The sequence below is a fragment of the Phaenicophaeus curvirostris genome, chromosome 10, assembly GCF_032191515.1.
Source record: "Phaenicophaeus curvirostris isolate KB17595 chromosome 10, BPBGC_Pcur_1.0, whole genome shotgun sequence".
Taxonomy (NCBI): domain Eukaryota; kingdom Metazoa; phylum Chordata; class Aves; order Cuculiformes; family Cuculidae; genus Phaenicophaeus; species Phaenicophaeus curvirostris.
The window spans coordinates 24,418,228-24,435,252 of NC_091401.1; the positions used below are offsets into that span (position 1 = coordinate 24,418,228).

At 40.2% G+C, this 17,025-nt stretch overlaps 1 protein-coding gene across 7 annotated transcripts in view; it reads left to right on the top strand.

Moving 5' to 3' along the window:
* The window catches only part of PLCH1 (phospholipase C eta 1), a 62,255-nt gene that overhangs the window by 34,100 nt on the left and 11,130 nt on the right, over positions 1-17,025 (top strand). For 5 of the 7 annotated variants that reach the window (XM_069865184.1, XM_069865186.1, XM_069865187.1 and 2 more), the window contains exons 6-14: positions 3,152-3,245; positions 5,321-5,524; positions 6,353-6,473; positions 7,661-7,832; positions 10,695-10,802; positions 11,291-11,452; positions 12,596-12,667; positions 15,415-15,509; positions 16,195-16,295. In XM_069865184.1, coding sequence (XP_069721285.1) covers positions 3,152-3,245; positions 5,321-5,524; positions 6,353-6,473; positions 7,661-7,832; positions 10,695-10,802; positions 11,291-11,452; positions 12,596-12,667; positions 15,415-15,509; positions 16,195-16,295 — 1,129 coding nt within the window. The remainder of the gene's footprint in view (positions 1-3,151; positions 3,246-5,320; positions 5,525-6,352; positions 6,474-7,660; positions 7,833-10,694; positions 10,803-11,290; positions 11,453-12,595; positions 12,668-15,414; positions 15,510-16,194; positions 16,296-17,025) is intronic. The other 2 variants (XM_069865185.1, XM_069865183.1) reach the window with 1 other exon arrangement.

A 17,025-nucleotide genomic window follows, 5' to 3' on the forward strand; every position in this document is an offset into this window, starting at 1 on the left:
TTTTATAACAATTACATCCTCGGAATATGCAAACATAATTGTAAATGTAAATCCTTTGCTCAATTATTCACTGTGGATCAGCACATTTTTAAGTTAAGCCTGCTTGAGAGAGTAAGTTTACTCTTATTACTTGCCTACACTAATTATACAATGTCACAGGAATAACTGGTGATGCGGTGATGAGTGAGAATATAACAAAAGTGCTAAGAAGTGGGGATTAAGTGCTCTTAGAAAATGAATGTTTGAAACAATTATACCTGCTCTTTTGGAAGAAGAATTAAAGGAATAGAATGAGACAGTGTATGCCAGGGAATGTCAGTTTGTGCTAGGCTGTGATCTGAAACGCTGCATACTGGAAGATGTTGGGTACTCGTATCCCAAGAGGAATAGGAAATAATAAGAATACTGGTGTTGGTGCATGAACTTTGAAAAAGGACACTATGGAGCTTCTTAATATCAGACAAGGAAGACAATACCAGATCATTGTGCTTGGCCAATCCTTGCTGCTTTCTTCAAAGAACTTTTAATGAGGCAGAAGAAGCTTTCAGTTGAAAAGGAGGCTGATGCCTTCCTACTTCTCTCATGCTTAGCAGAAGATCAGTATACAGATTTATGTGATGACTTGCTACGTTTTGACATTTTACACTGAAATCTTGCACTGAAGTCTTGCACTTTGCATTGATTATTTGTGTTTTGACTTTTCTTGTGGAATGATTAACTGTGAACAACTAAAGCATAAGAGTGCTGTTGCCACACTGCTGGGTTGGCATCACATCTAGGAACTCCTATCCTTGGTGATGCTCTTCTCTAACTTCTTTCTTTTTTTTCCATAAGAACGGGAAAGGAGAACAGTTCCCATTCTTAGCTTGTGGGTCTTTATAAAGGAGATCTCCCATTACCTGGCATTGCAGAGGACTTTAGATTTTTGGCAATAGTTTTATCTGACCTTCTTCCAAGTAGACTGGTGTAATAAAAAGTGATTTCTTCCTTCTTTCTCCTACCTATTCCCTGAAGATTAGGGCTAGTGTTGCTTTTTTTTTTTTTAACTTTTGTAGGATCTTATTTTAGGAAAATTAGTTCATTTACTTGAAGACCAAGGTCTTCTTAGTCATTCAAAGGCTGATGCTTTTCTGAAGGATGTATCTGCATCAAAATTAAAGCTTTTAACCACTAGTACAGGAAGTAACCCCGTATCTAAGAGAATGGAAGTTCCACTGTTACCCATCTTCAGTAATCCATTTATCTAAATATTCAGCCATCAACAAAGATCATTACTATTTGATATTATTTCTATTGGAATGCTTCAAAGCTTAATGAAAACACATGTAAATCAGTAGCTGAAGCTGTCATCTCTCTTAAGCTGCAGTTAAAAAGCACAAATCAGAGGACTTTTCCCTAGCAGATGCCGCTTTGGAGTAGATTAGACATTTTCGTTCCTAGAGCACACGAGTACCCTGCCACTCAGCCATCGGGGATAATGAAAAAGTTAATTCTACCGGCTTGTGCTGAAGAAGGGCCTGCTATGAATAGTGTTTGCAATCAAACGGCAACATCTACTTGAGCTAGGATAATCAGTTATTTTCTCTACTGAATTGTTCTCATTCCTATTATCCTGTGTAATTTCTTCAGGCGTCTCATGATTGTTGGCTTAGCTAGGAGACAGAAATAAAATGCTTGGAGAGTGAAATGGGCTGAGCCGGGCTTCCCTTGTGCAAGAGAGGAAAACAGATGGAAGGGTGAAGGAAGGCAGGCTGAAAAAAATCACCAAGTTTATCAACTTGGGTCACCATATGAGTTGAACTGCTTGCTTGCCTGCCTTCTTTTACAATGCTTCTAAAACAAACATGTCTGTTTTTTCCCCTCCTTTGGTGATTTTTCATCCTTAGGCCATAGCCTTGTAGATGTTATGAGATAAGGTCAGTCATGTCACTCACATCTCTTAGGAGGAACTTGGTATTTGGCAGGATCAGGCTCTTAGGGAAGACCAGATTAAGAAAGTCAACCAACTTTTAGATTTCCATGTAGCTGGATGCTGATGTTGGGAATACTGAACTATGGGAAATAATGGAAAGTGCAAATTCATCAAAGGCTACAGACAGTGGAGTAAACACAATTGGTTTTGCCACCTGAAAGAGAAGCCTGTTAGTAGATCAAATCACAGAAGGGCCATTTTTCGATTTAAGCAATGAATATTGTGTAATCTGCAAGATGACTAACCTCCCTCTTGCCTTTTGCCTGAAGCAGCCGTGTTTAGGCTGAACATTAGGAAAAAATTCTTCACAGAAAGGGTCATTGGGCACTGGCAGAAGCTGCCCAGGGAGGGGGTTGAGTCACCTTCCCTGGAGGTGTTTAAGGGATGGGTGGACGAGGTGCTGAGGGACATGGGTTAGTGTTTGATAGGAATGGTTGGACTCGATGATCTGGTGGGTCTTTTCCAACCTGGTGATTCTATGATTCTATAATGTAAGGAGGGCAAGGGTGTGAAAAAAGATGAGATGAGTGATGGAAGCTACTTCTTTCTTTAATTTTAGAGGTAATATAAGTGCATTGTGATACTCCAGTCCCACTAGTCGGTTAGGACTTCAGCTGTGGGCTAGTTGAAGCTGGTGACAAAACTGCAATTTGTTTCAGAAGAACTGCTGTTATTCGTTTCAGAATTCAATTATTTATTTCATAACCTGTAGATTACATTGAACTCTCTGGGAAGTAATGAAATCACAGAACTGGAAAATGAATGAAAATGAAATCAAACCCTGCCAAATCTTTTGCATATTTAAGTAGATTATATTAAATAATATAACTTCTTAGTTCTCATTTTGGTGCTGTTGCCCAGTGCATTTATTATTAAGTGTGTTTAACAGATAATTTTCATCTTTAAGCTAAAATAAGACAGCTTTTATGTGTCCACTATGCCTCACTCCTATTTTTCTCCATGAGGCTTGTGGGGCACTGACAAAAATCAAATCTAAGTCTTAAAGTCCATTTACAGCAGCGCTGCTGACTGTCCTAGTCATGTGTGGTTGAACTCGATGATCTGGTGGGTCTCTTCCAACCTGGTTATTCTATGATTCTATGAACTCAATGTTTGATCATAAGGTTTTCCAGCTGGATCCAGAAGCCTAAAATAGATTTTTGACATGTTTTTGTGCAGATGAATAATGTGACACCAGAGTACTGTCTTGACATCATACAGAAGTTTGAAGTATCAGAAGAAAACAAGAAGCAAAATGTTCTTGGGATTGAAGGTAAAGTTTTTGATTTAAAAATGAATTTTGTCTTGATATACTGTAGATTAGCAAAGCTTTAACAACGTTTTGGTATAGCTTATGATATTTGACTGCAGTTGAAAGTGAGATAGGAGATCATCAACTGTCAGTGCGTTTTTGAGAGACATGGGAGAGACAGGAGTAGTTGGGATGAATATACAGTGATGCATTGGAGCCATCACACACTAATGTGAAGGTCTTAGGCTTGCATGAATTTGTTGCTGTTCATGTAGGTGTAAAACACAAACATAAAACATCCTGTACCGTATATTTGATACTTTAGCCTGTTCTGGCTGAAGTAATAAAAGCAAAGTTTTCATTCTGCTCTGTATATGTAGATCTGGAATTGCTTCTATACAATCCTTTCATTTATGCTTATGTGAAATAAAATGTGGATAGTTGTGTTTTCTTTGGGTTTTAATATGTTGCCTTGTTTTCTAGAGCAATTGTAGGTGGTATATTTATCCAGAATCTCACTTAATATTAAATCAAAATCTGAATTGGAAGAAAATAGATTAAATGTCTTGGTGTGTTAATTTGCCTAGGAGACAGCTTTCATGAAGCAGCATAATTTACATGGTGAATTTGGGGTGGGAGGAAGGAGAAATATTTCTTCAATTGGTAGTTAAATCCTAGGTATGGCCTTCCAGATCTTAAACAAGCTTCTGGTGTGACCCTGGGCACTGCTCTTAAACTGAGATAAGGAAATCAAAATGAATAAGCTCTGACATTTTAAAAAATACTTCTGAAAGCATTTCTGTTCCTTTCACTGCCACTGCTTTTTATGTCTGAGTTACTTCCAGGGCTGGTATTGTTTGCACTACCCTTTGGAAATATTTTCCATTTCTCATTCTCGAATGAGGTAGTTTTAAAACTTTCTCTGGTTGTAAGGATATAAACCAAGCACCATCTTCTCCCATGAACTTAAAGTAGGGGGAAAACTTTAAATAGGAGTGGAATTGGTTAGCACAGCCCCTGATCTCTGCTACAGTGCAGCCCTTTGGGCAGTGCTACCTTGTCTACACAGTTTCTTCACTGAGGATGATGTCCTTTTGCAGGCATCATATCTTATATCATTCCTGCCCAGGGTTTGAGGGATTTCCCCTACCTGCTCTCATTTACGAGACTTGTGATGGAGCAGAACAGAGTAGCTCTTACCTGTTGCCATCACAAGGGTACATTGTAGGAAACATAATACATATCTCAATCCTTTGCATCTTGCTGAACATGAGGCTGAGGTTCCCTCCCTTCCACCTACCCAGCTCTATTCCTCTAAGTGGGTCACTCGCCCTCCAAGGCACAATTTAGCATCCCAAGAAATGCAGACTGATGCTGCCTATTTGTCCCAGTGTCTCTGTCACACTGATGTTTTAATGAGAATCTAGAAGGGGTAGGGGATACCAGAGGATTTTTACTTGTGTGGTTTTGTCATCTACCCATTTGAGGGTCTGAATGAAACATCAACAAAAATAAATTGGGTGGTGGCTGGGTTGATCTGTGGGGTTTTTAGATCTTCTCTTATAGCTACTGTTTATTATTCATATGTTTCTCTTAGAATCCTGCTTTATTTTTTTACTTTTAGTTGCTAATTAATTTCTGAAGAGGCTTAGCTCAATGTCATGTTTTGCAAATGCTTGTTGGTTCTTTTTGTTTGGCAGTCCTGAATGTGTCTTTCGAGATTATATTTCCTTCTCTAGTTCAAAGCTGTTTGAAAATTGTCTGGGGACAAGGGTTTGATCCTGGTAATGTGTTCTCCTTGAAGGAGTCAGAACTTCAATAGGCTTCAAAAAGAAATACTTGTGTGTGTGCGCCAGCAGTGGACTGAGTCTGTGCAGGCTCTTCTGTTTGCAAAGAACCAGGCAAGCCACAGACAGCAGTTAATATGCTGGAAACATGGGGTTTAGGAAGATTAATCCTTGCTATGTGATTGATTCAGTGGTTTGAGACGCGAGTTAACACTGACAAGTATTAACAGAAGAAAATGTTAGGGTGCAAATCATTTGCTTGGCAGGATATGGTGCATCTTTGGAAAAACTGTTTCTCTTTGTTCAAAGGTTTCACCAACTTCATGCGCAGTCCTGCTTGTGATATATTTAATCCACTGCATTGCGAAGTGCATCAGGATATGGATCAACCCCTCTGTAACTACTTTATTGCTTCTTCTCACAATACATACCTCACCGGAGACCAGCTGCTGTCCCAGTCCAGAGCGGAGATGTACGCGCGGGTGCTGCAAGACGGTTGCCGATGTATTGAAGGTAGATTTTTCGTGTAACTTGCTGGTTGTGATAAGTTCGATGGATATTTTGAAGCTCAAAGTTAGAGGCAAACTCGAAACATTAATGCTTTGCTGACTGATTAACTTCAGTGATTATGTCCTATTTTCTAGCAGTCTGAACAGGACTTTTTCTATTGGGAATAACTACTATTACAAAACTCCTCTCTGGAAAAAAAATTATTCATTAAGAATTAATTGGGGAATGTAAACCTGAGAAAACGGGGTGATCGATCACTGTACTTTGCTTCCTGTAGGAAAGTTCACTGTAATGCAGGGTAGCATCGTCTGCTTAACCCCAAAAACTGCTGTAGGTACTGTACAGCTCTGTACCTTTCTGTCTGAAGTTTTTAACTTCTTGAGGCAGGCAACAGTATTGGCAAGTTAGGTGTAAATCAGCAATTCATTAGGAAAAGTATTACTATCCTTGTGCATTCTACATGTGGTGGATATGATGCTACTCTTACTATAGTCTATTACAAAACTGCAAGTTTAATTGGGAGTGGGAAAAGACTAGACCATTTTAAACAGTTTGTCTTGAGACAGCTCTAAATGTTATTTGACTTATTGCACCTTTGTAATTTTATATACAAAGATAGAAATTCAGTTTAACGTAAGGGGTGAAAATAGTTCTAGGTTTCAGATTTCTCATTTGATGTAAGAAAAGACTGTCTCGTTAGTCTTAACTCCATTGGTAGGTCATAATAGACTGGATGAGACTTGGTGACTCCTGCGTGGCTGAGTAATGTACATGAGTTCTGCTGGCAAGCAAGATCTGCAGAAACGTATAATAGCTGTTTTGTCTTCATAGTGGATTGTTGGGATGGTCCGGATGGAGAGCCGGTTGTGCACCATGGCTATACCCTCACTTCTAAAATACTGTTCCGTGATGTGGCAGAAACTGTCAATAAATATGCTTTCATCAAAAATGAGTAAGTGTTGAGTCAGTTTTGAAGCTGCGTTTGTCTGTTTTCTGTTTGAGAAGTAGATATATTCCTTTAAACACATGGAGGAATTATGAGGTTGATTCTGTTCCCCTGTTTATTGCCTGTGTTGTATTTATTGTTTAAATACATGAACTCTTCCCATCAATCAAGTTAGAAAGTTCAGCCTAAAGTAGAGAAAACTTTCATGCGTTGTAATATTTTAAACAGTCTGAAACTGTTGAAAGTTTACAGGTTATTTTGGCCCTTTGTTTGAACAGAGCTTCCCAATTGTATTCACAGGGAAATTATCCTTAAAATTAGTATCATAATACACTCTATGTTAGATAAGTTCTGTATTTCAGTAGGGGAATTGAAAAGCTGTCTTATACATAGTATGAGGAAACACTGAGATGTCAGGGAATCATAGATTCATAGAATGGTTTGGGCTGGAAGGGACCTTAAAGATCATCCAGTCCCACCCCTGCCATGGGCAGGGACACCTCCCACTGGATCAGGGGCTCCAAGCCCCATCCAACCTGGCCTTGAACACCTCCAGGGATGGGGCAGCCACAGCTTCCCTAAGCAAATAGCAGTTTATTATGATAATAATGGAGTTTGATGGTATGTACAGATATACACAACAGTCTCAAATCATGAATAAGCATGTAGAATTTTGACTAGTTTAAAGAGAATATAGGGAGAATACTTTCTTCCCTTAAAAAAGGAGACTCATCAATGGACATGTGAAAAACAAACACACACCCCTCCAAACGAAAAAACTGAGCCCAAAAGTTTGGTGTTATTGATTAGAAATAGAAGGTGGTGATCTCAAAACTGAAGGAGGTGTTTCATTTGGTGTGTAGTTAACATATGGGGTAGCTTGTTGTAGGATTCTGAGGCTGCTAAGAGTTTAGAAAACAACGGGTTACTTTGGTGGAAGAAACAGGCTCTTATATACAGAAACCATGACTTTAGCTGAGGAAACTTAAGCTGCAAATTCCTTGAGCCTGGGAGAGTATACTGGGAGAGCAGGGATTTGAGAATTCACGTGCAGAGTCCAACCTTCCAGACTGAGTTTGTTTCCAGAGCACTGATAGTGCGAAAGCGAACGGCTTAAGCCAGTTTTTGTGGTAAGCTGTGCTGTCCTTCTCTCTGAAAACAGTGATGACAATGGCTTGGGGTTTTCTTTTTAGGTTTCCAGTGATCCTGTCTATTGAAAACCATTGCAGTATTCAACAGCAAAAGAAGATCGCTCAGTACTTGAAGGATATATTTGGTGACAAACTTGACTTGTCATCTGTAACCACGGGAGATTCCAGACAGCTTCCCAGCCCTCAAGAATTGAAAGGGAAAATCCTAGTGAAGGTAACTTGCTACTGGCAGTGTGTTCACAATGCAGCTAAAGTCAGCGTGTGATGTTCATCATAGATTTTCTTTGGCTTTGGAGAGCCAGTTCAGCAATACCACGTGGAATTGTACAGTGGCACTGAGTGAGCTACAATTCTTAGCTTTTCAGAGGTGTTGAAACAGAGCTCACCTTGCACATGGTGAGCATCCCGGAGTACTTCTGTAAGAGTTTCAGCAGGGAGGTGATAGCAACAGCAGTGGAAAGAAAATTTTCCTTCCTCGGGAACCTGATCTGAGGGTCTTAAAGTGGGAGGCGCTTATGTTTAAGCCTTGGCACTGAGTCAGGAGACCAGAAAAAGGGCATAAAATGCATCATTAGGAATCGAAGGAACTGTGACACAGTTACCTGACCCTGTTACTTTATCTTTTTTTTGAAATTTGTCTGACTTGCTAGTTGTGGATTTTGCTCTGTATAGTTCAAGTCCCTGTAGTATTTAAATCTTGTCCTACAGTCCCTCCTTGGACAAAGTATTTTGGAATTATATAGAAGTGTCTGAAAATTTCTTGCATTGTCTTGCATTCCCCCCTCTCTCTGCTCTAAGCAGTAGTTCATGAAATGAAGCTCTTTTCACGGTTCGTCAGCTGTATTTATGAAGGAAGAGCACTTCAGAAGGTAGCTGCAAGGAGCAGTGAGAAAGGAGGCCCTTGAGCACTGTAATTAGTGTTGTATGCAAGATTAATTGTTTGAGCCTCTCAGTATAAAGGGATTTGCTCTGAAAGGAGTTTCAAAGGCCACGATGGATATAATGAAGAAATGCAAGGCAAACCTTTGAGAGGATGATTAATAGAGTTGTGGTTTATTAGACTGTCTAATGTACTTTGACACATGGGGGCAGTTACTGTGCTGTGAGCTCCTGAGGTACTGTTTTTCCCCCTCTATCCTCTGTATCAAGCTGGCTACAAGGTTTTATAATTTTGGTTTGATGTTGGTTTGAGCATCTTTAAATGTGTAGTACAGCGCTGACCCTGGATTAGAAAACCTTTAAGTGCTCAAGTACGATTTTGAATTTCACTGAATCAGGTTTTTTGTGCAACTTCTGCTTAATGAACTGTGCAAGCAGGGAGTGCTGGTGTTTTAGGGAGCCAAACGAACTAGTATATAACATTAGTCATGAGACAAAACCAGCAGACCTGGCTTGAAACACTGTGAGTGCACAAAAGTCAAGAGAGGTTTGGTGCTGTGCTGTTCTTACTCGACCTTTGGAGCTGGTCTTCCTAGCATGTTTGAGTTTGTAACTTTAGTTTGAGTCTTCAGCTAACAGTGTGAAACCCTGTGAGCAGGAACAGGTTGGTGTGGGGCTGAGCTTGTGTTTTCAGACTGAGGAATACTATTTCAAGTACCACAGTATCTCTTCACAAAGCTCTGTCTCCTATCTCCTGCTCAATGTAAGCAGCCTTGTTGGGGAGGGTAAAATCATGTTTCAGAATTAGCTTCTTATTTAGAAACCAGTTTCTCATCTTTTTGCTATTATTTTTGCTCTGTTTTCTGCATTTTCCTTCAAAACACACCATTGATTCATTCCCCAAACATTTTCTAGTAATGACATAACTTTCATCGTGCTAGCGTACATAAAGAATAGTTCTAATAGTACTCATGGATTTAAGCCATTATAAAGGTGCCAGCGTGAAGAGAATTTGACCCACTCGTTAGCAGGGCAGCATTTTTCACTTCAAAATGCTCTCTGTAAATCAATGCTCCTCATTTCTACAGAAATCTGAGTGCAATTCTTATCTACCTCTGTCACTGAAACAGGTAGACTGCCAACATTTCTACCGTCAGTGAGGAAGACAAAGTAGTAAAACAAAAGTTTAATAGGTGATTTATTAAGTAGGAGACGTTGAAGCAAGGGGCAATGGCTGTAAGTTACAGCTTGGGAGAGGCGCAGATTGGATGGCAGGAAAAGCTTTTTCAGCTGTGGGTAGTGCAGGGTGGGAAGTGTGGGAGAGTCTCCACTCTTGAAAGTTTGCAAGATTTGACAAAGTAAAGCTCTTCTACAGCTGGTCATGATCCTCCATCAGTGGCAAATGGGACCAGACACCTTCACAAGTCCCATAGCCAACATTTCTAAAGTTCTGTGGTTGAACTTCATTGTAGGTGCATAAGAATGAGATACTAAAATAGGTTTTGCTGCTTCCTTCGTGTTGATGGCTGCTTGCAGTGAGTTCTTTTCTGTCTGCATTTTCTGTTCTGATGATGTGCCTGTAACAAAACCTCAGCTTCTGATATTTTGAGTTTTATTTTAAGAACAGAGCAGTCTGCTTGCTATGGGTAAGCCTGAAATACCTGGGAGTCAACCCAAGCAAATCTTCTGGGCACTGTCTGGCTTGCCTTCGAGGTGGGAGATGATACACTTTTTTTGAAAGAGCTTGCAAAGATCATTGAATCATTGAATAGTTTGGGTTGGAAGGGATCTTAAAGATCACCCAGTTCCAACCCCCTGCCACAAGTAGGGGCACCTCCCACTGGATCAGGGGCTCCAAGCCCCATCCAACCTGGCCTTGAACCCCTCCAGGGATGGGGCAGCCACCACTGCTCTGGGCAACCTATTCCAGAGCCTCCCCACTCTCATAGTGAAGAAATTCCTCCTTATGTCTAGTCTAAATCTGCCCCTCTCCAGTTTATAGCTTTCACTAACAAACTCTTCCAAAAATACTTAAATGGTCACCTGTAATAATCTGGAGCCAGTTTGCATGAGACACTCTGAAAATGAATTCCACAAATTATATAAGGAATAGATGAGCAATGGGCTATTTTGGTCTTTGTGTTATATAACACTGATCACGTGTGCATTTTTTGTAAATATTTTTTCCTCGTTTTAGGGTAAAAAGTTACCACACAGTCTTGGAGCAGATGCTGAGGAAGGAGAAGTTTCAGACGAGGATAGCGCTGATGAAATTGAAGATGACTGCAAATTAAAGTCCTGCTATGTATGTGCTTATACACGGTTCCCCAAACTGTTACATCCTACCTTCCTTACTCTCATACTCCATAATCCTACTTATGATTGTTAGCAAATAAGTGCTTTTTATCTTTGATTTCTAGTCAGTTCCTTAAGATACAGAAGTTTATAATTCCACATTTAGGTACAGAACGGTGTTTTTCATGTACTTTATTGTTTAAATTATGTAAATAACAGATGTATGTAGTTTAGGGACGCTAGACTTTAAAATTGGTGCCAGCATGGTAAGCATGCTAGACTTTTTTTCAGATACAAATATGTAATACTCCAAGGAACGGCATGATGGAATTGCCACACAATTTCTAGATGAAATTTATGAAAGGAGACCTAGATATGAAAAAATTGCACAGAAAAAGGAAATGTTGGGAGCGCTGTGTGACCTGAAGCATGTAATGCTCCCTTGAGCCGTCCCAGAAGTGATGGACATAATAATCTGGATTTCTTAATGTCTTTCAGAGTAATGGTGCAACTGAGCACCAGGTGGAATCTTTTATAAGAAAAAAACTGGAATCTCTGGTAAAAGAATCCCAGATCAGGGACAAAGAAGATCCTGACAGCTTCACTGTGAGAGCCTTGCTAAAGGCAACTCATGAGGGTTTAAATGTTAACCTGAAGCAGGTAAGTGGGTTTTTCTCTTTCTCATGCTTTGTTGAATATTGCAATGCGATGTGTATCACACATTTTTCAGATGAGAAAGCTGATAACTTATGAAAAATGCCTGAGGTTTTGTTTACCCAAAATGAAACCTAGAACTATTTCAGGAAACATCTACGGAGAGAATTTCAATGTTCAAATGTGAAGAGTATGGTGTTCGAATGTGTTCTAATCTGGTTTATTCCTTGTAAGTGATTAATTTAGTAAATACCAGCTTGATACTAGTTTGGATTTACTGTTGAAACTGTTAGCTCTCAGCCTTAACTGAAGAAGAAAAGGACTTTATCTGCTAAGGCTTCCTTCTACGTTTTACAGAGATTCCTAGCCTTAGCTAGGAAAAAAGTCTTTGAACATAGATACAGAGGTTATTGACTTTCTTGGACCTGAAGAAATCATCCAGTGCCCTTATTGTTATGACAGCCAGAAGTGAATTCCAACTCAGCCCTGAACAGGGAATAATTGGAATTCACAGGACTTGCTGAAGTGCTGGGGGAAATTTCTTCAAAACCTTTAGGTCTTTGGTTTGCTCTTCAGAAGGGAAGTGGTTTTTTAACATTAAAAAATAAGATGCTGGCAGGAATTATCAAACTGATGTCTAGGGGCATGGCTATAAATGTGAAACTTGGCCTTCAGGCTGCCTATGAAAAGTTCGTGTTTATCTGTTGGGAGATTCCTCCCTCCACAGACTTTTCCGTTATGACTATTTTCAAGTATTCTTTCAAATGTTGTGTTTTGCTGTTGCATGCCTGGTTTTGCTGGACTGTTTTTTTTTTTTTCTTGTGGTTTGTTGTTGTCTTCAGTGTTAATGTTGATATTTTTCTTTACGTTAGAGGATCGATAAGCTATCAAATGTATAGACATCAGGGAAAAGTCCTATAATGAAGCTTTGGATTTCAATTTGTGTTCACAGATCAGTATGTTGCCTTTAGACTTTAATTCACTTTCATTCTCTCTTGCAATCACTGTGCTTTTCTAATAGTGAATCAGGGTGACATACAAGAACTTACATTAGGTTAAAACTCTGTCTTTTAGAGGCTGTAGCAGACTCTTTTGAAGATACTTCTGAAGGTATCTAGTTACACTTCTAATTGCGTTTTCTCTGCACAGAACCTGGACACAAAAGAAGGTGGAAAAAAGTCTCATAGCCGATCATTAATGGGCAACTTTGGTAAACACAAAGTAAGTACAATTAGAGACTCAGTTTGCTGCTGAAGGTCTGACAGAGACCTGGGGTGTGTTTTGTTGCTTGAGACGAGCACAGCGTGTATGGGGGTAGTGAGAAAAGACTCTGTTTCTGCTTGATATACTTGTTCTGCCAGCAGTACAGAGGTCCCTTTAAAGAGGGTCATGCAAGCTTGAAGAAAAAAAATCTTCCCTCACCAAGAAGACTATTTTTACTAGTGATGTGAGTTTGCTTTTTTCTGATTGAGCTTGCAGCAGCTGAGCAGTGTTGTAGACAAATGCCTTGGCATATTCTTGGTTTCAGACCTCTGTCCACCCAGCTGACAATGCTTGTTCCAGTTGAGGTCCAGTTTGACTGTTTCACGCCCTGAGTGATGCCGCGCAGAGTGGGCTGTTAATGTCTTTGCACTTGCTCTAAGGGACTGCTGTGATTTAGCGCTGGCTCTGGGCGTTGTTAAATGTGTGTTCTTCTCTGATCTCTTCATGGTTTTTGCATAGAGTATTTATGTGTTTGTGGAGCTGCTAGGTCAAATGGTCTGCTTCGCTGGGTCTTCGCTGTGGCTGCTCTGTTGAACCAAGCAAGAGCAAATACAATTCAAATGGGTGTGAGGTTTCATTTTACAGCTGGACAGACAGCAGCCACCAAAAGGGCCAGTGCTCCTGTGTTTCCTCCCACTCTCATATCCTGACAAATGTGTTCCTGTCTTCCTCCTCCCCTATTCCCACACTCCCACGATGCCTCAAAGCTTGGATTTATTGAACAGATAGCATCAGCATGAGCTTATTCAACAGAGAGCTTCCTTCCTCCCAGAGTCAATGAGCAGATACCAAGTAAGTAAATTAGCAGATAGGCTCGTCATGGAAGAGAAGGTCCGCAGCCGAGTCACTGTGCCACCAGTGGCTTCCTCCTTCTCTGTCCTGCTAGACACCCGTATTCCTTTTCAGTTCTACCCATGGTGAAAGCTGGAGTCTGTAACTGATAATCTGAGAAGGAAAACAGGAATTATGAAATACTTCATAGAACTTCATCATCCACCAGCCTCTCTGCCCTGAAGCCAGCTAGGAGTCATCAGAAGTTCTCTAGGCAGACAATACCAAGAATCATTTTTGCCCTTCGATTATAAGCTTACGTCAGTTTGAAGCGGTTGTATTTCTTTCAGCAGCTTTAGCTGAGTGCACATTATTCAGTCTGCAAGTACCTGTTCTGCATGGTAGTGGACACTTGATGTTGTAACCTGTGCCCATGGACAGGAAAACAAATTCCGTGGAATGAGGTGTCACAGACAAAAGTCAGCCACTAAAACTACTGGTTACACTAAGGGCTGGGAAGTATGTCAATAATTTAATTACTTCAGCTAGTTATCCTAATGGATATAGGAGGCTGGAAAGCCCATTTCTGTCATCTCTGATGACAGAGAAAAAAGACAGCGTATATATAGATTTTTTTTCTTTTTCTTTTTAACTATTGATTGCATTGTACACTGAGAGGCAGCAGGGATGTCTGGTAGCTTCTCCCGTACGCCTTTCTAGCTAAAGAGATGCTTGGAAAGGATGGTTACTATTGGTGTTTTTGCAGGTACAGAGTTATCTGCACAGGGATATTGATTTGTGATGTTTATAGCCAGCTCTAGTGCCTTCTGTATTCATGTATAAACTCTCTAAGAACTGGCAGTGGAGGAATAAAGGTGTGAAGGCAACCAATTTCTGCAAGTTAACTGCAGGAAATATCCAGGCCTTCAGATTCCAAAACCGACCCATGCGAATGATTTCCAATATAGTCAACTTTATTTCAGCACTAAACACAGCAGTCTAAACAACGCGCATTATTGGTGCACAGTGGGAGGAAAGAAATCTGTGCTCAATTAGCCATGTGAGCTAAAGGATAAGGAGTTCTCAGTTACATTGTTAATTACCTCTTGAGAAGGGAATTAAAGACACTCTCACTTGAAGCTACAAGTCCTAGCTTCGTTATATCTTGTTACAAATGATGTAATGTTGTTGAAATTGGAAACTGTTAAATAGCAGGTGCTTATGAAAAAAGGTGCCTTTGAGATATTAATCTTTTTATCATAACTATTTGCTTTACTGTATACTGTAATAATTTGGAACAACTTGGATGCTTCTATGTCCTTCTTGAAAGGCAGCAGAAAGGGGATGTTTGAAAATTTTGCCCAGACTGTTCTCAACTTTACAAATGAATTTGTTAAACGAATTCTCAGCTTTACAAATGAATTTGAGCTGGAGGGATACACACAAATAGGTAGGTGTAAGAAATGCATTGTATGTGTCAATCCTACTGTGTGTTACTGTTTAAATAGTATACAATCTCAGAATTTCAGCAGCGCCAGAGTACTGGAGACAGCAGAGCAGTGTTATCCTCTCACACCAGGAGGGGTTAGAGGAGGGAGACTGCAGAACACACAGTGGCCTGGCCAGTGTGCAGAAATAATTCTCTTGAGGCTTGGATTTGTCTGCTAACCAGCAGATGAACCTGCTCCATTGCTGCAGGCTTGGATCCTTGGAGTCAGATGAAGTGTGATCAGGGCACAGATGCTTCGTGTTGGCTTTCCTTCTCCACGTGAATGGAAACGCTTGACATACCACCCAGGGAACCCCCTGTAGGACACTTAGTGTGCTGTAAACCTGCTGCAGCTCACCCACCCACCCTCTGCTAGTTCAAATAGTGTGAATTTATAGAACCACCCCATAAACTGACACAGCTCTCTTTGATTCTTTCCCAACAGAAAGCTGTGAAGGCAGCGTCCAAATACCATAGTACATCAGATGATGAAGACAACCAGCAAAACTCCTCTGGAAAGGAAACAGGGCAGCTCCACAGGTGAGCTATGAAACGCCACGGTTTTACAGCTCAGTTAAAGCTAGAGGCACGTCACTATATCACTGTGTATATGGCATTGCCTCAGGGAAGTCTGTTTTTAAGAGCAGGTCATTTATGACATTGCTGTTGGAGTATATTTTGCTGTGACTTCTGTAGCTCAATATTTTGATTGTGTAGGTTTTTATAGGTTGCAAATATCAATTACCCTTGAACTGAAAAGAAATATGACAATAATATTCTTCTAATGGAAAAATGCCAATCTACATTTTGAATGCTGTAAATAGCGCTCAAAAAACCCTGCCTAGGCTAAATAAGGGTACGCCACAGCCCAGCCAACTTTATTGCATCTGAGAATGTCAAGAAAAAGCAATCAAAAAAATGCCATTGAGAATGCATTTGTTGTCACTGAAACATTCTGTTTTCAGACAGCTGAGAACTGTCTGTCTTGATTTTGTTGAGAAGAGCCATGGTGCAGGCGTTTCATTATGTTGTAAATGAAAAATTTTGTTTGTGTTGCGTGACTGTAGAGCTACAAGGGGAACAGTCATCTCGGAGCCCTCGCTAGGGAGGTTTGCCATATGCCCTGCTCAGTTGTTTATTTCCTTGGTGAAAAGTACAGAAAGGGGGATGGAAATGTACTTTAAATATTGAAAAATCCCTGTTTTATGTGTTAAATATAACTCAGCAGGCTGGCTCGTCGAAGGAAAACGGTGAAGCTGTGCCGAGCTCTGTCTGACCTCGTGGTGTACACGAACTCTGTGGCAGCCCAGGATATAGTAGATGATGGTAAGACTGCTGTCTTGAGGCCTGAATGTGTCTTTTTCACTTTTATGTTTGAATAGAAAGTATAACTGAGTTCTTAAGGTTTCCCTTCTTTTTCAAAGACGTTTGAAAAGCAGAGTAGTTTGGTACGTGTCCCATTTACTTAAATGTGTAGAAAGAGTAAAACACCACCCTTTCCTTCTCTAGGAAATATCCTTTCCCTTGGTTTCTTCTGGCATTCATGTGTTAGTAGCAATTTCAAAGCTTTTTCAGTAGAACCCTTTCCTGGTTTCCTTGTTTTATGGAATTTATCATCTTTTAACATTATCAATTTTAAGTAGCATTTACCAACGTGATAGATTTGAAATAGATAGTTATCTGTTGATCAGTAGATGTGCTACCTGTTCAGAAAATATGCAGTTGTTTCACTAAACCAATTAGAGGCAAAATAGAAATCGAGAAAGTTGCAGAGGGATTTGTGGGAAAGGTCACCAATGTATGTGACCAAACCATGTGTGAAATTCTGAAATGCTATACAATTAATTCCTAGTTTAATAGAATTTAATGGGAGAAATTAGAGAGGATGAAGCAGTGTGGAGAAACAGTTCAAGAAATCCTATAAGAACATAGTCTTGTAGTGTTTTAGTCTTATTGTTCTGAGCTGAGGCAGCTCAGCTTTTTCCAGAGGTCCAGATGTTTTTAGGTGGTGCCGCTGAACCCATCTGATGGCTCGTGGCCCTCAGGAAGGGAGGGA